The following is a 24,161-nucleotide window of genomic DNA, read 5'->3' on the forward strand; positions in this document are numbered from 1 at the left end:
TCTTTTGCAATTTGTTTAATGAACAATGGAGATTGCAAAGAAGAAAGTTGTAGGTGGGATCGGTGTATTAGCGGCTGGCTGTAGCAACACAACAAGGAGTACTTACTTGGATAGCAGACGCGCTAGCCGATTTTTTTAGTATTGGATATCGTCGCCTTAAAATAATTTTACAAGTTTTTCAGGAAACAAAAAAACTAAGCCACATGTTCAAAAAAAATAAAATGACAGGCTATTATTTTAAGTTTTTAATTTTCGGTTCGGGACATTAAATATCCGACACAATCTCAAACATAAGTTTTTTATTCAAGTATTAAAATGTAAAGCACATTATTCTGAATATCAACAAATTGACAGTTAGAAAAGCAAAACTGGAACCTTATCTATTTGTACCATGTGTAAGCTCTCAAGCGGTTTGCCTCCTCATGGCCACTCCTCTACCTCATAATGCATAGAAATGTTTGCAGAGTAGCTTTTAGTAAACTACAATCCTGTGTCCAAAAAATAAATTCACTTGGTCCCTTAACAAAAATATGGGGGTGTAAAACCAAAGGGGATTAATGTATCACTGGCCAAGCAGGTTACTGCACTTAGCAAATCACCTCCATAGAACGTCATTAAATCAAGAATATTTGGACTACAACGTTCAAGGAAAAGATAATCCAAATAAAATGTTTGAATGAACAGTGTATTTTACCTTAAAGCCATTTAAGTATAGCAACATACATCATCCTGTTTACCAAAAACATTGAAATATGCTAAAATGCTTTGTTTACCATCCACTGGAACATGCTTGAGTTTTATCAAAAGTGAGCATCAGAAAAGGCACAAAAAACCCACATCTTAACAATTGGAATCATTAATCATTGTTTAATTTTTTTCCTCTGTAGATTTATCATGAATTCCGATGACATATTTCCAACAGCTGTCTCATTTTTAACAAGGTCCAGCAAGCAAATATCCCAGTATAACAGGGACAGTGGCATAGATTAGATTTTTTAAAGAGCATTTGTGCCTTTGATTTGGTTTAGTGCAGGGGTCGGCAACCCGCGGGTCCGGAGCCGCATGCGGCTCTTTGACCACTGTGATGCGGCTCAGCTGCATACTTGCCTGACCCCGATTTTCCCAGGAGACTTATTGATCTCAGTGCCTCTCCTAGATAACTCATAGGGCAAATATAATCCTATTTTCACTCTAATTACTAAACTAAGGGCATGCCCTAATTGCACTGCAGTAATTGTCCTCTATAGCATTTACAATCAGCATGCCAGCCCGGCCACATGTTGTATATAGCTTTTACTTGCACACGTAGGAGACAGCAAAGCATACTTACTCATCAGCCACACAGCTTACACTGACGGTAGCCGTATAAAACAACTTTAACACTGTTACGTTACAAATATGCGCCACACTGTGAACCCACACCAAAAAAGAATGAATAACACATTTCTGGAGAACATCCCACTGTAACACAACATAAACACAACACAACCAATACCCAGAATCCCATGCAGCCCTAACTCTTCCGGTCTAGATTATACACCCCCGCTACCACCAAACCCCCCCACACATCAACCCCCCCCCTCCGTGCGTCGGTTGAGCGGAAGAGTTAGTGCTGCATGGGATTCTGGGTATTTGTTGTGTTGTTTATGTTGTGTTACAGTGCAAATGTTCTCCAGAAATGTGTTTGTCATTCTTTTTTGGTGTGCGTTCAAAGTGCGGCGCATATCTGTAACGTAACAGTGTTAAAGTTGTTTTATACGGTAAGGCTACCGTCAGTGTAAGCTGTGTGGCTGCTGAGCTAGTACGCCTTGCTGTCACTTAAGTGAGCAAGCTGAAGCTGCATTCTACATGTGGTCGAGCAGGTACACAGTTTGGGCAGGCTGTAGAGGGCGCCAAAAGCAGTGCCATCACTCCCTGATATTCGGGAGTCTCCCGGAAATAATGAGAGGGTTGGCAAGTATGACGCTATCAAGCGCCGCTCATTTAAAATTTGCGGGCCGCACTAACATCAAATTTCCATATTAAAGTGCGTGCCGGTGCGTGTGTCTGAGACCCCTGGTTAACATAGCACAAAGCAATTAAAGCTTTATATGCGGTGTTTTTCATTTTAAATTTAAAAATTTTTTTGTGGCTCCCATTATTTTCTTTAATTTGTGAAACTTGCCAAAATGGCTCTTTGAGTGGTAAAGGTTGCCGACCCCTGGTTTAGTGGCTTATATGCCCTTAATATTTGACATCTTCATAAATCTGATAATTAGATGAGCAGATTACTAACAAGTAAGGTCATGGGCTTGATGCCTGAGAGACATCCTGAAACAAGATGGGTGACTGTTGGCCAGCAGGGAGGGTATCCTGGTGTGCGCTATATAAAGGAACATATCATTCAACACACTTTTCATTTTAGGAAAAACAAATTACATCAACTTTTGTGAACTGTTTCCCCTAAATGTTCAAAGAGAATCAGGAAGAAAAACAGTTGCTTTATAAAGAAACAAACACTCATTTATCAAAAAAGTGCCGCTGAGTGCTGTAGAATGCAATAACTTTAGGAGACAGTGGGGGAAAAAAATAAGCAGTGCTTTTCTGTCAACAGGAAATAAGGACATCTACTTTAGAGACTTGAGCAAACAAACTAAGACAAAATCATAAACATGTGCCTAGAGGGGATTATGAAATGGCCAGAGCAGAAACACAAACATTCTTAACATAATTTGTCATCATAAGAGCAAGTGCGATGTCCTAAATAATAATAAAATACCATGAATTCAAGCATGTGCAACAGATGCGAGTGCTATTGCCAAAAGAAACAGGTGGAGGATTGTGTCCTTTGAGAATGCGCGGCACTCATTCTCGCCTTCCTCCCACAAGTTAAACTGAACCCTCGAGGAAAAATGAGTGCAAATGAATGGATGGGGACTCGGTTGCAGCACCTGTCTGCTGAGGGCCCAAACACCTTCACGGGGACGAGCGGGAGAACATTGACAGAAAAAACCTGGAGCCAAGCCATGTCCACCACCGTGACACCAGCAAGTCCTGAAGGTGTTTTCACTTTAGTGCTGTCAGTCTGCTGTGATGCCTTTCTCTCTGAGCTCCTCTGTCACTCGCACTAGATAAGTGGGGTCTGGGTAGCCAAAACTGGAAATGGTAAGGGAGGGGGGAAAAAACATAACTGTCACTGTTGTTTCCTCTATGAGGAAGTTACCAAAAAAACTATTAGAACATACCAGCGGGGCCCGCCCCATATTGAGGTCTTGTGGTGAATGTCGTTCCAGGTGATGACATTTTGAAAGCCTGTCGTCATCGAGGTACCGATCGTGAAAGTAAGGCGCTGCTCGAAGGCCCGGCGTAGGAGGCCCAGCACGCGGTTCCCCTCAGGGCTGTCAGGGAGGTAGGCCACACGGTCTGTTCCTGGGTACCGCACACCCGGGTTTGGATGCTCTAGCTGTAGGCATCAAGAGTTCACAAGACTTAGAACTGCTACTGAAACAAAGAGCCTGGTGTCACATGTAGGAATGGGCATCATATGCAAAATATGACTGCTAATAATTGTGTTGATTAGCAACTGAGGCAAACTGGTGCGCACTACTTATTGCAATCAGCAGAGGTGCTGTTGATTTAGGCTCAACGAGTCTCTGCAGTCACTGGGCATATCGAACGATCCAGGCAGTTGAGCTACAACCACACAAAACTCCACAAACTCCTCTGGGCAGCACATTTACTACCAGAGTTACTGAGCAGCCCGATCCGTTTGTGCAGGCACTAAAACATAAGCCACTTCCTTTCCGTACTTTCCGGCAGATTTCCAGAATATAGGTATTTTACCACTTTTTAGGGGTTTGCGAAATTATCTACATTGTAACCTCAATTTACGAACCCCCTCACTGTGTGAACTTTTCGATTTACGAACCACAGACCGAATACAAATATGCTTTGTTGTAGGAACCTTGTCTCACTACGAACTTCATCCACCCATTGTGTGCCTCGAAGCACAGCCATTTTGTGTCCAACAGCACATCCGTTATGGGCGGGTTGATCAATCTCTGGTGCGCATTCAGTCGGCACAGCAATGCTGTAGTTAGCTGCTGTGCTAATTGCTGTGTCCTTTTTAGCCTTTTTACAGCATTTTTCTAATTTTTCTAGCTCATTATGCCAAAGAAAGCAATGGACAAGCGATGTATTGAAACTGTCTGGAAGTATCCATAGCGTTGTCAACACTGCCTCACCCCAATCCCTCTTTCTCTCGCTGCACACCAAGAAGATTAACCAACAACGTGAAGTGGATTTTATATTTTATTCTTAATCATTGTAGCAACCTGGCAAAGTTAAAGATTGTTTGTGATTTCACACTGTGTGCCTCAAAGGCATAGTGCCAATGTGTGAGGAAATAGAAAGTTATCTATTACCCCCTTGTTATGGTAGTTTTATGTACAGTGCGTATAGCGCTTTATATTGTGTTTAAAGTGTACAAACTGTTGCTGAAATATGGACTTTTATCGAGGCTGGAACTCCATCCATCCATCCATTTTCTATTGCTTGTCCCTTTCGGGGTCACGGGGCCCATCTCAGCTGCATTCAGGCGGTAGGCGGGGTACACCCTGGACAAGTCGCCACCTCATCGCAGGGCCAACACAGATAGACAGACAACAACATTCACACTCGCATTCACACACTAGGGCCAATTTAGTGTTGCCAATCAACCTATCCCCAGGTGCATGTCTTTGGAGGTGGGAGGAAGCCGGAGTACCCGGAGGGAACCCACGCATCACGGGGAGAACATGCAAACTCCACACAGAAAGATCCCAAACCTCCCGCGACCTCGATAGGGACAAGCGGGAAAAAATCGATGGATGGATGTCAAGAACTTTTATACATCTACATCGTTCATTATTTATATTTACTGCTCTTTCTATCTTAGCGTTGACTCAGGTGACATATTAGTGGTCACATTGCTGTACCTACCGATAAATAAATTTGCACTTCAGGGTAATAACTGAAGTTATTTGAAATTGTTGTCGCTTATCTAAACACTTGTATGCACATGTGTTGTTATGTTTGTGATATTTTCAGTACGGTAACAAGTATAGGATGACAAGAAGTTGTTATGTTGGAGCATGTGTGTTGCAAATGCATCGCATGCGCAAACAAATCTGACCGCTGAGTAAATCAGGTAGTGATAAGTACAACTCCAGCTGACACAACACTGGCATGAAAACAGGATTTTTTAGAACATTCAGCAAAATCGGAATCAGATTTATTGGCCAAATATAATTAACACACAAGGAATTTGACTTCTTCGTGTTTAATGCAAGAAACAAAGAAAAACTCAACAACTAGAGAGAGCACAGTAGCGTGGCGGCCATCCGCAGCACCATTTTTGTTAGGAAAACAGGAGGGAAACATTAAAGAACTCACAGGACATAAAATACATTAAAGGAGAATAGAGCTGATGCTACCATCTGCCACTCCAGAGGCACTCTTTCTACAAAAAGTAAAACGAAAAACAAAATAAAGGGTAAATAAATAATACATGTTTGCACATGTGTTGTACATACATAAACAAACAACAAAAAAGCACCATATCAACACCCACAAACATCGTGGTGCCCACATTCCCCGTAGTTATTCAAAAAGACTTAGCACTAATTTAGCCCTTAAACATGTTAGACGTCAATCTTGCACTGTATTGAGATAATTCCTTTTAAATCCTGATGTATAAGCGTTACAATGTATGTAGGGAACAAAAATGAAATGGAGTTAGGCCTATTCTACTACAGAACTAGCAGTTTCTATCTCAACGCCCTTCGGACTGACTGTCATACTTAAACGGCTGCTTTCTTAAAGGGAACTGCACATTTTGGGGAATTTTGCCTATCATTTCACAATCCTTCTTAGGTCCATATGTTTGATTTTTTCTGTGCATTCTAAATATTAAAATAAATGCGATCAAAAGTCAGTTAACAATGGAGCCTTTGGGAGTCACTCTATTATGCCTCTAAATCCTGTGAAAAACATCCAAACACCTCCATTGAGGTTTTATATACATGATGTAAGTATGTGTAACATAGTAACAGACATATTCATAACAAAATGTAATATTTACGTATTTTGCTCATTTTAAGCATACGCGGAACATTGACGTAAAAACGCAGCACAACATTCGCTTTTTTTTCCCGAACTTTATCAGTGATTATTAATCACTAGAGACTTCATGAGCGGTAACAAATATAATTCAACATCACTTACTGTGCAATGTCTGCTGTCACTAGGATGCCGACTGATAAAAGAATCTTGTGATATTCCCCTTTTTATTAAAAATAACTCATAATCCTCACGGAGAAAAGGTGGGTGGAACCAAGCGTTTTTTTTCGTGTCGTTCTCAGCATTACTGGGTCTAAATTGGCTGTCATAGTGTACCAACATGTCGGATTACATCCTCGTCCTTCTATTATTTAGGTGAATTATCTACAATAAATTTCTATGAGCAAGGAAGAGAAAAAGCAGCTGACCACTGGATTGAAAACATAGGTACACACGCTAGTGATCACAGCGCCGCTATAACTAGTTTGTCTGGGTTAATAATAATATCACTAACACTTGGTTAATATTCAAGTCACAAAATATAAATGAAGTATTGTTGGCGCTTTTTGGATGTTTTTTATTGGGTTTTATGGGCAGAATAGAGGACCACCCGTTGGCTCCGCTGTAAGTGGACTTTTTTTTAACATTTATGTATAGTTAGAATCCACTAAAAAAAAAAGCATCTGCTGACATGTCTTTCATAATGATTATGAACGATAGGCAAAATCCCCAAAAAGTGCAGTTCCCTTTTAACAGCGTAATAATAAAATACTTTTTTTTTTTTTACTCTACGGAGGTTCGTTGACATCGTTTTACTCCATTTGTGAATGTTTTTTTTATGATATTCTGTTTGTATATGATATTGTCCCAATGGGAGAATTGTGTAAGGTGATAAGCTGTGATTCAGGGTTTGTCTATACGAGGCAGTCACGTTTGCCCACTACTTAGAGCGTGTGTGTGTGTGTGTGTAAGAGAGGATAAAGTGTTGCTGAGCCCCGTTGGCTGCATTGAAGTGTGGAGTGCCTCTTGCTGTAAGGTTTACAGTGCTGTTTTGTAGATGCCAATAAAAGGCTGATTTGTGCACAGTCATGCTGTCTCATCTGCATTCAACAGACATTACAATACATTATAAACGTATTCTTTTTATACTCTTATAGCTGCTGCGGTAATTTCACTTTAAGTCTTGACGACAATGACAAAACTTTCCAACATGTGCAAATATTTTTGCCAGTGGCTAACAATCTAAAAAAAATAAATGGGTAAAGAATATAGATTAATACTACTATGCTGTTATTTTAAAGTCACCGTGTGCACATTTTAATCATGTGTAACCTAGACAAGGATTGCCTCCAAGCACCGAAGAGAAAATGTGTTGATAGGCTTCAGGCAAAACCCGACGATTTTCAACGTGCAAACAGCTTAAATGTAAATATTACAATTCCCACAACTTTGGCGGGCCAAACGAAACGACTCGACAGGCCAAATTTGGTAGCCCTAACTTAAACTGTAGTTATGGTGGGGCTTAGTGAAAATGGGGAATACTACAACACATTTCAACATATACGGAACAATTTGGCGCTAGCAGAGAGATGGGATTAATGGCTCTTTGAAGGTAGCCAGATCTTGAAGAGTCGTTCCTTTCAAAAGAGCCGTTCGAATGACTGGTTTGTAATTAAAGTTTTGTTTTTTTTTAAATCAAGGAAAAATCACTGGTAGCAGTTATAAGATAAGATATGGATCAAAATAATTTAGATGTACACCAATATTACTCTATTGGTGGGAATTCTGAAATATTGACTATAATTGTATTTATGTTGTGTTTCTATCACAAACATTCCTTAAGATGCAGCCATATGCCTATGCTTTGGCACTGACATAAATTTGTATTTGATATTAATTTTAGCAAAAGACCATTTTAACAAGACTTTGGGGAAATTACACACAAAAATAAAATGTATGAATCTATACAAAGTATGAATAAAACTAAAATAAAATAATACACCCGTCTTTTGCCAGTCCAGTCTGCATGTGCATAAAAAAAGCAGCTCACAATTGCAAATTGGTTCTTATCGTTCACTTAGAAGACTCACGTTGTTAGTGATCGTCACATCTCTCGTCTCACATTTCATGTCAAGGTATCAACAATTTAAGTCTATAGGCCCTTTTCCAAAAAAGTTCAGGAACTTTTAAGTTACAGGAACCTCTAGTTCTTGGAACTAGAGATACTCTGAGAAGTGTGTGGTTTGTGTTTCCATCGCATTTCATAGTTTCAGGGTAGTTTATACAAATCTGATGATGTACGGAGGAGTGGTTTAGTATACTTCTACATTGATACCATGTCAATAAACAGACAGTAAATTAAATACAAAACCATAATGTAGAAAACAATATGAATTAAAAACAAAGTGTACCAACAGTTCATAAAAAGTCAGGCTTTTGTCCACAGTGTACAACAGTCAGAAAGTCGTCCTCTCAGTAAATGATGAATTCATGAGGACCAGGCGAGTCCTTATGGTCCCTTTTAGCTGTAAATAACAATATATAAATAATAAATGTGTTTATCCCATGGCGATTGCATGAACACATCTGATATAGTGTTAGCTTGTTAGCATTAGCATTCGGTTCACTCGGGTTGAGGCCAATAACTACACAAATGGCATGTCACTGATTATTTATATAGAGCATATATGTAACAAAGTAAAAAGTGAACATTTGATGTGAGTTCCTTCATTCCACTCGTGTACTGCCTCCTTTATTTCACATTTATCCAAGCGTTGCAAACCAAAATGAGGTTTGTAAAAAATAAACAAACTGCATATAGTTTAAAGACAACGGCTTAGTAAAAATACTGCAAGATAGTTCCACTGATAAACAATCTTTAACACACAGATGCCACACAAGTTATTGCAAATCAAGTTTCTTTCAGGATTATTTTCTCTCTGTTGTCAAGTTTGTTGTAATAAAAATACACAAGAAATTGTAGATAAATAAGTCGTCCTTGCAAACTCCGTAATGGTAGACGTGAGTTTGAAAAATAGGCTTTAGGAACGCCTCTAATTGGTGTTCAACCAATTAGCAGTCAACAGCACAGCCCGCCCCCTCAAAAATATCAGGAACCTTCCATTTCTCCCACCTGACTGGGAAAAACTAATCATAGTTTCTGAAGAACTAAATCTGCCTGGTTAGCTTTTGGTGGAAGCACATGGGGAACGTTTTACCCGGGTAAATGGGAAAGTTCCTGCGATGAAAAGGGGCTTATTGTCAACTTAAGAAAGCATTTTTTAGTAACAAAAAACATGGTGGATTGAGATGCTCGACATGTTGTGAAACATATATGGGTTGACGCTTCTGACTTAGTGGATTTTTTTTTCATATTCAGTAGTAATAATTGCTGGGTTGCATATGACATCACATCTGTTTTTCTTCTTCGCGGCTTAATTCCCACGTAGCATTAGAACAAGTGAGAGTGAGTGTAAAGTTTGAGCAGAAAATGCGTATTGCAGTTATGTTCTTAGGTGTTCCAGTTGTTCAAATAAAGAGATAGAAAATAGCTTTCATCAAGTCTCGAAAGAAGGGGATCATAAAGGTAAAAAAGTCAGGGAAAAAAACGAAAGTGCATCGAAGGAAATGGCTCTTAAAAATCACTATCATCATCTTGTGGAATGCAATCTGACCATGCTTGTGTCAGCAGCGATCACTTTGTAAAATGAAAACCTGGTTGTGCAAATACACTAATGTCATATTAAGTCCTAGTAATATTGTGATTGTTGGTCCAATCCACCATATTTTCATGTGATTTTCAAAACAGAAAACAAAAAACTTAGTTGTTGTTGCGCAGGAAAGCCAAGTGCTTTATTCGACACGGATGACCACATTATAAAGTCTCTAGTGCCACTTGTTAGCATCAAGAAAACATCCTTAATAGTATTAATAAACTAGATTAATGAATCTCTCGTAGGCTCAACAGCATATGAATCTTGGTATCGCTTGTTAACGTGCTGAAAAAGGAATCCATCCATCCATTTTCTATCGCTTGTCAATAGCTAAATAAAATTAAATATGAACTTAACACCACAAAAACAACTGCAGACATTAATTGTAGATGAGACTAATGTTTGTAGCAGGAAATCAACTGCAAACAAACTCTTTTTATCATTAGTGTCACGATCACAGCTGCATTGTACTATGTGTCAATCAAATACGTTACTTAAGGCATGAATACATCCAACTTTGTCTTTCACCAATTAATGTTTAATTTGCGGACCCCTCCAAATGTAAAGACATGATGTGCATTCACTCTTTTCTTCTCTAAATCCGTGTGTCAAAAGTGACGTCGTAGCGAGCAATAACGTCTTGATGATGATGAATGGTGCAAATCTTTAAAAAAATATATTTCTTAGGCACTAGTGTATAAATCAACTCCATTTCATTTTAAATATATTTTTTTCATGATCGCTTAGATATTTGCCTCCAAACCTTTCAAATACGCACAAATCTGCATTGATGCAGGTAAATAAACTGCAGCCTAATACCATTGGCTGAAAAATGGAAGTGCCTCTCGGTCATGTGATTGCAACCCAGCCATTAACAGTGCTTTTTTTGGAATAAGTTCCATAGTTTGTGACGGTCTTCCAGTTCCTGCCAGCTGTGTTCAAAAACGTAGCGACGTTTGCTGCTGAAACCCAACACTACATATTCCGCAACATGGTGATGTATTACATGTGCAGTGATGTGTATATTATTTCTAAAATCAGCCAAAATAAACGAGCCAAGGAAACCCTTTTGCATGTTTAAGTGCCTATTTAAAGCACACGGACGTGCGTGTGCCGCTGCAAAACTCTCATGGAATTATAAAGCATTTAATCAATGAAGTGTATATTGTCATTAACATCAGTACACACCACGGGGAGTAGACTAACTTGGTTTTTTTTTAGTTGCTTGCTTTTTACGCGTAAAAGCAAAATACAAAAATGAAAGCAAGACACGGAAGTTAACTTCATGATTTGTTGTTAAACAAGGGCTAAAAACATAAGATAATGTTGCTCCTATCTTATGACTCAGAGCAAAAAGTCTTGCTTGTCAAAGTTGTTCCATCAGGTGGAGTTTCCACAGCGATCATATCCAAAACAGCTGACTGTCATTAGCGCCGGCGGGAGTGTCGCAAAGCCCATTTTGATGTGTCTTTTTTATTAATGTTGAGTGAAAAGAGCAGCCTGTTCACGTTCAAACATACATTAGGTCCCCTTATAGTGTTGTTGAGCTTGGAAATGACAGCGCACAACCGTGACGTCTTCACAAGTCTCCGTTTGTGCCGTGTACACGTATACGCTAAGCGGAGAGTTTTGGAACTCTACACTTTGGCCAGCGTTTGCAAAAGTCTGCGTTTTTAAGGACAAAAATATGCGTCTGCGTGTGGACAAGAGGCCTAAACACAGAGATAAGTATGCGTTTATTAAAGGCCTACTGAAATGATTTTATTTTATTTAAACGGGAATAGCAGATCCATTCTATGTGTCATACTTGATCATTTCGCGATATTGCCATATTTTTGCTGAAAGGATTTAGTAGAGAAAATCGACGATAAAGTTCGCAACTTTTGTTAGCTGATAAAAAAAAAGCCTTGCCTGTACCGGAAGTAGCGTGACGTCACAGGAGCTAGTATTCCTCACAATTCCCCATTGTTTATAATGGAGCGAGAGAGATTCGGACCGAGAAAGTGACGATTACCCCATTAATTTGAGCGAGGAGGAAAGATTCGTAGATGAGGAACGTTACAGTGAAGGACTTGAGAGGCAGTGATGGACGTATCTTTTTTCGCTCTGACCGTAACTTGGGTACAAGCTGGCTCATTGGATTCCACACTCTCTCCTTTTTCTATTGTGGATCATGGATTTGTATTTTAAACCACCTCGGATACTATATCCTCTTGAAAATGAGAGTCGAGCACGCGAAATGGACACTTAAAGTGACTTTTATCGCCAAGACAATACATCGGTGACACACTTAGCTACTGAGCTAACGTGATAGCATCGTTCTCAAATGAAGATAGAAACAAAATAAATAAAACCCCTGACTGGAAGGATAGACAGAAGACCAACAATACTATTAAACCATGTACATGTAACTACACGGTTAAAAATTCTCAGCCTGGTAAGGCTTAACTATGATGTTGCTAACGACGCTAAGGCTAATTTAGCAACCGGACCTCACAGAACTATGTACTCTCTCCTTTTTCTATTGTGGATCACGGATTTGTATTTTAAACCACCTCGGATACTATATCCTCTTGAAAATGAGTCGAGCACGCGAAATGGACATTTAAAGTGACTTTTATCTCCAAGACAATACATCGGTGACACACTTAGCTACTGAGCTAACGTGATAGCATCGTTCTCAAATGAAGATAGAAACAAAATAAATAAACCCCTGACTGGAAGGATAGACAGAAGACCAACAATACTATTAAACCATGTACATGTAACTACACGGTTAAAAATTCTCAGCCTGGTAAGGCTTAACAATGCTGTTGCTAACGACGCTAAGGATAATTTAGCAACTTAGCAACCGGACCTCACAGAACTATGATAAAACATTAGCGCTCCACCTACCCCAGCCAGCCCTCATCTTCCCATCAACAGCCGTGCTCACCTGCATTCCAGCGATCAACGGCGCGACGAAGGACTTCATCCGTGGGTTTGGCGGCAAGCATCGGCTAGGCGTCTGCTATCAGGGTAAGTAGTCCTTGTTGTGTTGCTGTAAGTATTGTACTTAGCCGCTAAGACACCGATCGATCCCACCTACAACGTTCTTCTTTGCAGCCTCCATTGTTCATTAAACAAATTGCAAAAGATTCACCAACACAGATGTCCAGAATACTGTGGAATTTTGTCGAAGAAAACAAGAGGTTTTTCTATCGGGTCCGATGGGGTCCAACCACTTCCGTTGATTTTGTGACGTCACGCGCATAAATCATATCCAAAGGAGTTTTTCAACCGGAAGTGTGGCGGGAATTTTAAAATTGCACTTTATAAGTTAACCCGGCCGTATTGGCATGTGTTGCAATGTTAAGATTTCATCATTGATATATAAACTATCAGACTGCGTGGTTGGTAGTAGTGGGTTTCAGTAGGCCTTTAAGTATCTGTGTTCGTGGGGACATGGCCTTAACCTCATGTCTGCAGCCGGTAGATCATTAGGTGTGCACAAACAAAAAATCTGCACACATCCAATCGCGATTATTATTCATTTCGAATCTAAATCGATTCACACTTTTCAAAAAAGACGTATTCAGGCCATCTCTGCGCTTACTCGCTGCGCATATACGTCCTAAGACAGCAGGTAAGACCTTCTCTAACCTGTAACCTGTGTTAAAGTTAAAAGTTACAGTCCCAACGATGGTCACACACACACACTAGGTGTGGTGAAATTATCCTCTGCATTTGACCCATCCCCATGTTCACCTCCTGGGAGGTGAGGGGAGCAGTGAGCATCAGCGGTGGCCGCGCTGAGGAATAATTTGGTGATTTAACCCCCAATTCCAACCCTTCATGCTGAGTGCCAAGCAGGGAGCCAAAGGGTCCCATTTTTATAGTCTTTGGTATGACTCGGCTGAGGTTTGAAGTCACAACCTTCCAGTCTCAGGGCGGACACTCTAACCACAAGGCCACTGAGCAGGTTTTGAAAAGGTTTTACTATAACTTTTATACCAAAAATTATATTGCAAGAACCGGTTTGCATCGAGACGTGTGTTGAATCGGGAATCGATTTTAAATCGAATCATTATCCAAAAAAATCGGAATCGAATCAAGAGTTGTTGTAAAATTCCCATTCCTACATATACTGTACAGTAAGTTATTTTCTTTCATTGATCCATGGGGCACAAACAATTGCGACTCAAGAATTCAGGCAACTAAGGAATTAGCCAGTAAAAGTTTGAGTTGGTGGTAAAGTTTTAGAATAAATCTGAGCAATTCATAACATTTGATTTTGGTGTACTCACCGCCTGTGAGCCAGAAGGGAAGCTGTAAATGATGCAGATACACCCGTAGCCTTCGTGACCCGGAAGCTGCAGGTACGGATCTCGCTCAACAATCATGGTGCCATTGGCGGGCTGGTTACCAATCAACTGGCCGTAAACAAGCCGACACACAGGACAGGCCCTCTTCACCTTGAAAGCTTGATCCAGGCAAGAGCGGCAAAAGGAGTGGCCACACTTTTCCAGGGTGGTCTTCTCCACAATGTCCCCCATGCAAATGGAGCATGACGTGTTGTCCTCGGCCTCGCTGTGGGAAGCCATCCCACAATCCTTCCTGTGGGCCACCTCGTGGAACATGGAGCAGGCCTCTTCTTCGGCAGCCTTCCTGAACTTCTGCTGCTGCTGTCTCTGAGAGCGGCGAGGCTGTGGCGGTGGCGGCTGAGCGTGAAGCGGGTTCCCCTCTCCTTTGGGCTCCAGGACCCCCACGCAGGGCAGTAGGGTCCTCTTCCTTTTGGAGCCGCCTTCCTGCTTGCTCATCTCTTTGCGGGCGCAGCGGCACAGGTCGATGAAGGCTTTCCTCGCCTCGCTGGAGACGGGTGCGTCTGTAACCCCGGAGAGCCTGGAGCCTCCAACGGGCTGCAGCCTCACAGCACAGCAGCCACCTCGTTCTCCCCGACGGATAATGCCGGCGCTCATGCCCTGTTTGTGCTGGAAGTCGAGGAGCCACGGCCTCTCGGCCGCCGCCAGGTAGTCCCACACAGCCTGTGACACCAGCACCTCATCACTCCCCTGGCCGGCACGCACACTCATTTCATCAGATGAAACTGCACACACACATGCAAACACAATTAAAAAGTCTCTCATACACAAAAACACTCCAGTCTACTTTAGTGCTACTTTCTCCATGATTGCCTTGCATGCACCACGTTGCACGTTTTAAGCAAAGCCCAAACAAGCACGTCGTCAGGGCTTTTTTCTCCCTATCACAACATGTCACATTTTGCACAGCTGCGAGTGACGCCACGTCAAAACACTGCGTGCCGATCAGCTGATCGCAAATTTTGAGGCTGTAAACAAAAAAGGGAATCGCATGACGTCACGACACACATAACCACAAAAAAAACAGGTCTCCGTTCGTGTTTGGCATCTTGTTGTTTACCTTGTGAGCCCATAAATCCCCTCAATGGCAATGAAGGCTTCCTGCTGGAGAGAAGAGGAGACGAGAGTGCAATGAAGGTGTGGAGCCAGTGTTAGCGCAGCTATTCGGCGGTCGGCCATTCTCCGCAGAAGCGAAGGGGATAATTCAGCGATTTCGCAACATCGGGTTTCTTCGTCGATGTGTTTCCAGATGACAGTCAGCAGACCTTCCGCTTCCTCCCCTCTTTTGTTGGAGCTAACAAGCTACTTGCTATATGGCTGCCTTGCTAGCAGCTTGCTAGCCGACTAACAGCAGGAAGAAGAAGAAGAAGAAGAAGAAGAAGAATAGGAGGCCCGGCGCGGTTTATGAGCGAATACTTCGTCTTATCTTGTCAGGACGTGGCGTCCAAAGCGAGCTCTGTTCACTTAAGTTGTCTCCGTGCGACGGCGAACGTTCAATAAAGTCTGGTCTGCTTGCGGGAGTGAGCCACTATTGTCCTAACTGCTTGCATTAACACCAGCGACGCGCGCCACCTTAGCCAGATCTAATCTGTTTTTTTATGCTACAGCAAACAGGTTTTCCTAACAGTTATTTTTTTATTTATTCATGAGGATGGCAAACAGAAGTGCAACAAGGCTGTATAGGAAGTTCGTCACAGCGTTGCCATGATTGGCTGGTGTTTAGTTTTCCTGTGACTCATACTTCAGTCGTGATTATCGGTCTACGGGCCATTTGCGTCCATAGAAAATACAATGAATATCATTGTATTTATTTATGAATATAAATTATATAATTATTGTTTTCTTAAATAAAATTTTAAAAAGTATCCTGCACATTGATCTGATTGATAAATATAATTTTAAAATATTATTTTAAACTAATTTTCAAAATAAATGTTTACTTTAGCATAATATAATTGAAATCCCTCCGAAAGGTTATATTTTTACTAGCAGGGTTGTCAAAAATAACGTTTAGCTCATGTGATTAATACAAATAAAAAAATACCGCATTAATCATGTCTAGTTGCAGATTAATCACACAAGTCATTTTGAGTTTACCTTAACAGCAGGATAAGGGTTATACCGGTGATCCCCAAACTACGGCCCTGGGGCCAAATACGGCCCGCCAGCGTCCAAAATCAGGCCCGCGGGAAGTCTCAAGTTGTTGTTTTTTATTTGTTCTTTCTAATCTATTTTCTACCGCTTGTTACTCTTGGGGTCTCCTAGCCGCTCAGGCAAATCATATCATATCTAAAAATGCATTTTCCCATCGATAACGTGACATCATCGCGCCGTGAGCGTGCGGCAAGTGCACACTCTTTTAGTCAATTAGTGCGTGAGGAATATACATATATATATATATATATATATATATATATATATATATATATATATATATATATATATATATATATATATATATATATATATATATATATATATATATATATATTTGGTCGATCTACGTTCCCATCCTCACCTATGTTCATGAGCTTTGGGTTATGACCGAAAGGACAAGATCACGGGTACAAGCGGCCGAAATGACTTTCCTCCGCCGGGTGGCGGGGCTCTCCCTTAGAGATAGGGTGAGAAGCTCTGCCATCCGGGGGGAGCTCAAAGTTTAGCCGCTGCTCCTCCACATCGAGAGGAGCCAGATCAGGTGGTTCAGGCATCTGGTCAGGATGCCACCTGAACGCCTCCCTAGGGAGGTGTTTAGGGCACGTCCGATCGATAGGAAGCCACGGGGAAGACCCAGGACACGTTGGGAAGACTGTCTCCCGGCTGGTGGGAATGCCTCGGGATCCCCCAGGAAGAGCTGGACGAAGTGGCTGGGGAGAGGGAAGTCAGGGCTTCCCTGCTTAGGCTGCTGCCCCCGCGACCCAACCTCAGATAATCGGAAGAAGATGGATACACAGTATATATATATATATATATATATATATATATGTCTTAATTAGATTATCCAAAAAATAGTGCTCGATACCGTGGTAGAGCGTAATATGTATGTGTGGGAAAAAAATCACAAGACTATTTCATCTCTACAGGCCTGTCTCCTGAGGATTGAGGAAACCCCTCATGAAACAGGCCTGTAGAGATGAAATAGTCTTGTGATTTTTTTCCCACACATACATATATATATATATATATATATATATATATATATATATATATATATATATATATATATATATATATATATATATATATATATATATATATATATATATATATATATCCGCTTGCTTACAGAAAGTTGCTCTTTGTGGTCCCCAATGTGTGTTATGTTTCACTGTAATTTTTGTGTTTGGACCAATATTTTTTACAGTGTGATTCAAGATCGCTATATTATATTCAACTATTAGCCGCCCAGGGTGTGCAGGCCGAAATTACACTAAACCAAGGGTGTCAAACTCGTTTTCAGTGAGGGCCACATCACTGGTATGTAATAGTGAATAATGTATGCATATGAATGTATAATCCATCCATCCATCCATTTTCTACCGCTTATTCCCTTCGGGGTCGCGGGGGACGCTGGAGCCTATCTCAGCTACAATCGGGCGGAAGGCGGGGTACACCCTGGACAAGTCGCCACCTCATCGCAGGGCCAACACATATAGACAGACAACATTCACACTCACATTCACACACTAGGGCCAATTTAGTGTTGCCAATCAACCTATCCCCATGGTGCATGTCTTTGGAGGTGGGAGGAAGCCGGAGTACCCGGAGGGAACCCACGCAGTCACGGTTCACTTAATACTATTGTTACATAATTACCTATGCATCTGATTATTATTTATATTTTTTTTACATACACTGTGGGGAACATTTTTTATATTTTGCAATAAAAACTGGTAGCTCATCCCCAAAATGTTATCCTAAAATTTATGGTGTTTTTTTTTCAGGCTTAATAAAGTAAAAAAAAACTTTGTACAGTAAATTTCTAGCGTTTTTTTACGTAAAATCTACGGTTGTTGTTTATACAGCGTTTTACTGTAAATATAAAAATGGTCATTTTTATCGTAAATTATATTTTCATTTTTACAGTGTATAGTATGATGGATAACATGCTTTGAAATCATAAGTTAAGTAAATATTTCAGTAATATAATTTTTTTTTAAATGGGGATGTATGATAGAATATGATTTTTTCTCAACATTAGATAACATAATAGTTATATATATATATATATATATATATATATATATATATATATATATATATATATATGTATAAATAAATATATGTGTGTATATATATATATATATATACATATATATATATATATATATATATATATATATATATATATATATATATATATATATATATATATATATATATATATATATATATATATATATATATACAAATATACATTATATATATATTACATATACATATGTATGTATGTATATTTATTTCCATCAAAATAGAGATAGATAGCATGCCCTGCTTCAACTGCTTTTGCAAGGCAATCATTGACAACCCCTTGCCAAATTCATTTATTTGTATTCTCCGTTCTGCCATTTTACATGATTTAAGAGGCCACTTACATTTGTGCATTGATTTCACAGAGAAGTAAGAACTCTTATGCACTGAGATCCAACGATCAGCTTAAGTACTTAATAGACAGCCACAAAATATGGACCTGCAGGCCGCAAATGGCCCCCGGGCCGCGAGTTTGACACCCCTGATCTAAATTAACCTTAAAAAGACCCCTATACATTGACACACATAATTTAACTGGCAGAATGTCACACAGGAACATTTTAAAACATGTACTTGAAGCACGTCATTTATTTGCTCTAAACTTTTTTATCTAAAGTCGAGTCAGGATTTATTTTGAAGTGAAATATACCAGCAAGCACCCCAGTCAGAGTCTCCTCACTCATCTTTGCACTGTCGTTTGCACTGATCTGGGGCCGTACTTATCAAGCTTCTTAGAATTACTCCTAAGAAGTCTGCTAAGAGTTGACTTAAGAGTAAATAAATTCTTCGCTGAAAGCTGCACTTAAAAGTTAGTTATCAAGCGTCTTACTCACACTTTCAGCGAAGTGTAGGACTGAATCTTAAGTGTCACACTCAGAGCTGAATTACGACATTACTATGTGCCGTAAACGGAATTTTAGGTGACGTCATTTCTGTGTCCATAGAAATGACCAATCACGGAAGGGAATCCGTTGTCTAAGAATAAATAAATATCTTGGAAATATTTAAGTGGACAATGGGAGTGTATATTTTGACAATAAACTACAAAATAATACAAAACAAACTAGTCCCCGCCGGCACTCACACTACGGCTCCCTCTCTTCTATCGCCCACACACTCACTGACGTCACTCACCTCACAGCCACACACATACGCTACTGTCATAACATTTTCTTTCCAATTCATTAATTAGGAAACTAATTTGAAACTGGTGTGGGTGGCTCTATATATACTATCCCACTGCAGACACATGCAGAAATCAACAAGGAATCGAAAAGTATTAAATCTGTGACAAAAATAATATCCGCTCTGTCTAAACGATACCGTTTGATCAGCTGCTCGTCATCAAAAAAAAAAAACATTGTTCCGTTCCCTGAACGTTCGCACACGTCTCTCTCGCCTCAGTGCCATCCCCTGCTGGCAACTCCTAACCACTTAAGACACCTCTGAAGGTCTCTTAAATATCGTGGAGAGTAGGAGTGATTCTTAGACTTAAGAACGTTGATAAAAAGCTTTTATTCTTAAGTTTGAGAGTAGGACTAAATTTCGCAAATTCTCATGACTTAAGTGTAAAATGGCACTCTAAGAAGCTTGATAAGTACGGCCCCAGGTGGATATTCCAGGTAGGAGGTTCAACAAACTCTTTAAGTCTAAACCTGAAGTCACAGTTGATCTACCCTAAAATGGGAAACTTTGAAAGTCGAGTTACAGAACAGCTAATTTGAGTTAGTTCAATCAATCCTGACTATACATAGACTTTGAGTTAAAACCACAATATTAGTTTAATCAATCCTGAATATGTTGACTCTGATTTAAGACAGTAATATTACTTTAATCAATACTGAGTATAGACTCTTGAGTTAAGACCACAATATTAGTTTCATCGATCCTGAATATGTTGACAGAGTTAAAACCACAGTATTAGATTAATCAACCCTGGATATGTTGACTCTGAGTTAAGACCGTAATATTACTTTAATCAATACTGAGTATAGACTCTTGAGTTAAGACCACAATATTAGTTTCACTGATCCTGAATACGTTGACTGAGTTCAAACCAAAGTATTAGTTTAATCAATCCTGAATACGTTGACTGAGTTCAAACCAAAGTATTAGTTTAATCAATCCTGAATATGTTGACTCTGAGTTAATGCCTGGTTCACACCAACGGCGCTTGCCGCGCTTTAAAGCGGCGAGCAAAGCGCCGTCCTTTTTGTAAATTTTTCCACGAATATCCCGATCTCCGAAGTAATGTTATGCTTTGATACGCTCTGATACGCTCTGATACGCTTTGATACGAATTAGTTGCCGCTTTGTTACCGTTCCTCACGATTTGATCCCGCTTTGATACGCTTTAAATCACGCTTTGATACGTTTTATTACGCTTTATTGAACTTTATTATGCTTTGATGCGATCATGACGCTTTAAATCAGGCTCTGACACGATTATCAAGCTCTGTTGTGCATTGTTACAACAAAAATAAGAAAAAAATGTGAAAAACTCAGTATACTGTTTTCCACACATTTTTTATATTCATTTATTTTTTCAATTTCTCTTTTTTTTCGTTATATTATGTTTTATATCTTCATTTCTTTTATTTCTTTGTCATCTTAATAAATATCTATCTTTCATTTCTTATGCTAGTTGACAACAATAAAAGGCATTTCTTTTATTTTTTATATTCATTTATTTTTTAAATTTCTCTTTTTTTTCCGTTATATTATGTTTTTTATCTTCATTTCTTTTATTTCTTTGTCATCTTAATAAATATCTAGCTTTCATTTCTTATGCTAGTTGACAATAATAAAAGGCATTTCTTTTAAACGTAACATATTCTCTTTATTATTAACATTTTCATACAGAAAAATTATAGACAGTAACGTCAAACTGCAACATCAAACAGCAGAAGTACAGAAACAATGATCATCGTATAAAAAAGGCAATGATGCAAAAGAGAATGGATTTGTAATCCTGTGTTGGTTTTACATAAAGTTTCAATGTCACTAGTCAATATCACAGTCACTTCCTATTGCGCTTTGAACCAAGATCTGTTAAGCTTTCCTACGCTTTGAGTCAAGCTTTGCTGGCTTTGTCACGCTTTGATGCTCTCTCGGCGCTTTATTTCATTCTTGACAGAGCGCAGAATTTTTTAAAACCGTTTAAAAAATGTTGGCGACCTTGCCGCATGTCCCGCTTCACTACAAGCTTTCCCACGATCCATTAGGACCCTCACGCTTTAATCAGGCTTTGTTACGCTTTAACGCCGCTTTGCATGCCGCTTTAAAGCGCCGTCAAAGCGCCGTTGGTGTGAACCTAGCATAAGACAATAATATGACTAATATACTGAGTATAGACTCTTGAGTTAAGACCACAATATTAGTTTATTCAATCCTGAAAATGTTGACTCTAAGTTAAGACTATAATATTAGTTTGGTCAACCCTAATGTTGCTACGGCGTCAAAGCCACAATAAAAAAGCCATGATCAATCTACAATTCAGCAACTGGGGACAGAAAAGGAGTGTATGAACACATTTTTATAAAGTAATACAGAATAATAATTTTGTCCTGAAAGGAGAGATAATTACTGTCACATAGGTATGAATGCAACATTATATTGATTTAACATTTCATCTAATTTTCTTATTAATATTCAATCAATCAATGTTTATTTATATAGCCCTAAATCACAAGTGTCTCAAAGGGCTGCACAAGCCACAAAGACATCCTCGGTACAGAGCCCACATACAGGCAAGGAAAAACTCACCCCAGTGGGACGTCGGTGTGAATGACTATGAGAAACCTTGGAGAGGACCGCATATGTGGGTAACCCCCGCCCTCTAGGGGAGACCGAAAGCAATGGATGTCGAGTGGGTCTGACATAATATTGTGAAAGTCCAGTCCACAGTGGATCCAACACATCAGCGAGAGCCCAGTCCATAGTGGGGCCAGCAGGAAACCGTCCCGAGCGGAGACGGGTTGATATGGAATAAAATGTCATTTGTATTCAGGAGCAATCTCACCGGTGAAAAATGCACATGAAGGCAGCTGAAAATAATATGTATCCATCCATCCATTTTCTACTGCTTGTCCCTTTTCAATATATTTGACATGTAATACAATGCAAACACAAAGTAAATATCATTGAGTGGCTATATGTATGTTTTTCTAATCAGGCACTTAAAGACCAATTTGCTTCACAGTAAGTAAGAAAACTTAGATATACTTTTTGAAATAAGGAATATAATTTGACATTTCAGGGGGGGGTTTGGAAGGCTATTTTACTTGTTGTAATATAGCTCACATATATTATTAATTATATATATATTTTCTAAGTAGATTTTTTTTGGTATATGTCATTATTATAGATATTAGTTATATGTACGAAAATGAAATATAAAAAAATCTACTTTTAAACGTTTTATTCACCCACGACCCCGATAGGGACAAGCGGTAGGAAATGGATGGATGGATTTTTTTTCAAATACATTTAAAATTTGATTTTGACTAAAGCATATTAAAAATACCTGAAAACAAGGTAAAACTTGTTTTTTTTACTTTTTTGACAAGATAGTATGTTTCCTATACACTTTTACTGTGTAATTTTAGATGTGCCCTCCTGAGAACCGACGTGCTCCACCGTGGACATTCTCGTAATAGTTTTGAGGACGCTGCAGCTCTCAGCAGGATAGAGTACTAATTGTAGTTCTATTTACATTAATGACAAAACTAAATAATGTATGTTTCTCTTTATTACGGTAATATTTTTAATTTTAAAAATCCAACAATTTTTTTAGATATCTAAAATCAAGGATTCTTTTTTTATTGACTAAGATATTTTTGACAACTTGCTTCGGGTTTATGAGGAGGATGAAGACATGAAACAAACCCAGAGTTTGTTCAAGAAAAGCTGCCACCGACCAGGTTAGGTTCCAGTTACCATAGTAACTTACTTAAGTTTGACTGCCATCTATCTATTTTCTACCGCTTGTCCATGTCATTCCCCTTTAAGAAAGTATGCCCACAAGATAACCACTTTAAAGATCCAATGTCACAAATGTTTAATCGATACTGTACCTTAGTGTTCCCTTTGATGTGTAGACTACAACGTCCCTGTAGTGTTTCCTTGCGCTTATAGCACACAAAAGATTGCAGATTATAGCACATTTGAGCAGAATATGTGAGGACATCAGAGCTATCGGATTGGAGAGAAAGTACTCTGATCTTCAAGATACTGTCAGTGTCATTTTGCTGCATCTTTATACCATAGCAGTCCTTTGTTACAGTGCATGTATGCCAATAGGATGTAGGCGCGACTACATCAGTGCAACTGGATTGGAAGTCAAGTTAATGCATGATGATTCTGTCTATGACCTCGCCTTTGATCTATGGAGCACCAAATGTATCACATACACCGGATGTGATGCAGTTTATATTTATTTCAGATTTTTTTTACCCTAATATAACCTTGGTGCAATGCTACGAACACAAGATTAATACAAAATAGTATCATGATCTCATCAACTTATCGTTAGCACAATGTAGCATACTATTAGACACAACACAGCACAAGCGCTGACAGAGTGAAACTGAATGGAGAGAGACGTGACCGACTACAGTGACTCAAAGCGCTTTACATAGTGAAACCCAATATCCAAGTTACATTTAAACCAGTGTGGGTGGCACTGGGAGCAGGTGGGTAAAGTGTCTTGCCCAAGGACACAACAGCAGTGGCTAGGATGGCGGAAGCGGGGATCGAA

The 24,161-nt window shown here is 39.5% G+C and overlaps 1 protein-coding gene across 2 annotated transcripts; it reads right to left on the reverse strand.

Annotated features, from left to right (window-relative positions):
* Nucleotides 1-1,799: 1,799 nt before the first annotated feature.
* Nucleotides 1,800-23,692, reverse strand: dtx3 (deltex E3 ubiquitin ligase 3). Of its 2 annotated transcripts, none has more exons than XM_062052865.1 (4): nt 23,479-23,692; nt 14,078-14,877; nt 3,225-3,442; nt 1,800-3,135 (listed from the first exon to the last, which is right to left on the reverse strand). In XM_062052865.1, exons 2-4 carry the CDS (start codon nt 14,861-14,863, stop codon nt 3,060-3,062), a joined length of 1,080 nt encoding a protein of 359 aa, XP_061908849.1. In that variant the 5' UTR covers nt 14,864-14,877; nt 23,479-23,692; the 3' UTR covers nt 1,800-3,059. The 2 variants fall into 2 exon arrangements, with proteins under 2 accessions (XP_061908849.1, XP_061908848.1); XM_062052864.1 differs by lacking the exon at nt 23,479-23,692 and adding an exon at nt 15,213-15,868.
* Between the last annotated feature and the right edge of the window lie 469 nt (nt 23,693-24,161).

This window comes from Entelurus aequoreus, linkage group LG07 (assembly GCF_033978785.1).
Source record: "Entelurus aequoreus isolate RoL-2023_Sb linkage group LG07, RoL_Eaeq_v1.1, whole genome shotgun sequence".
NCBI classification, from domain to species: Eukaryota; Metazoa; Chordata; class Actinopteri; order Syngnathiformes; family Syngnathidae; genus Entelurus; species Entelurus aequoreus.

Coding starts and splice junctions, on each gene's coding strand:
- dtx3 (XM_062052864.1), bottom strand. Junction 3,443..14,077: donor TCCCTTCTGGCTCACAGGCG/GTGAGTACACCA, acceptor TGATGCCTACAG/CTAGAGCATCCAAACCCGGG. Junction 3,136..3,224: donor ATATGGGGCGGGCCCCGCTG/GTATGTTCTAAT, acceptor TACCATTTCCAG/TTTTGGCTACCCAGACCCCA.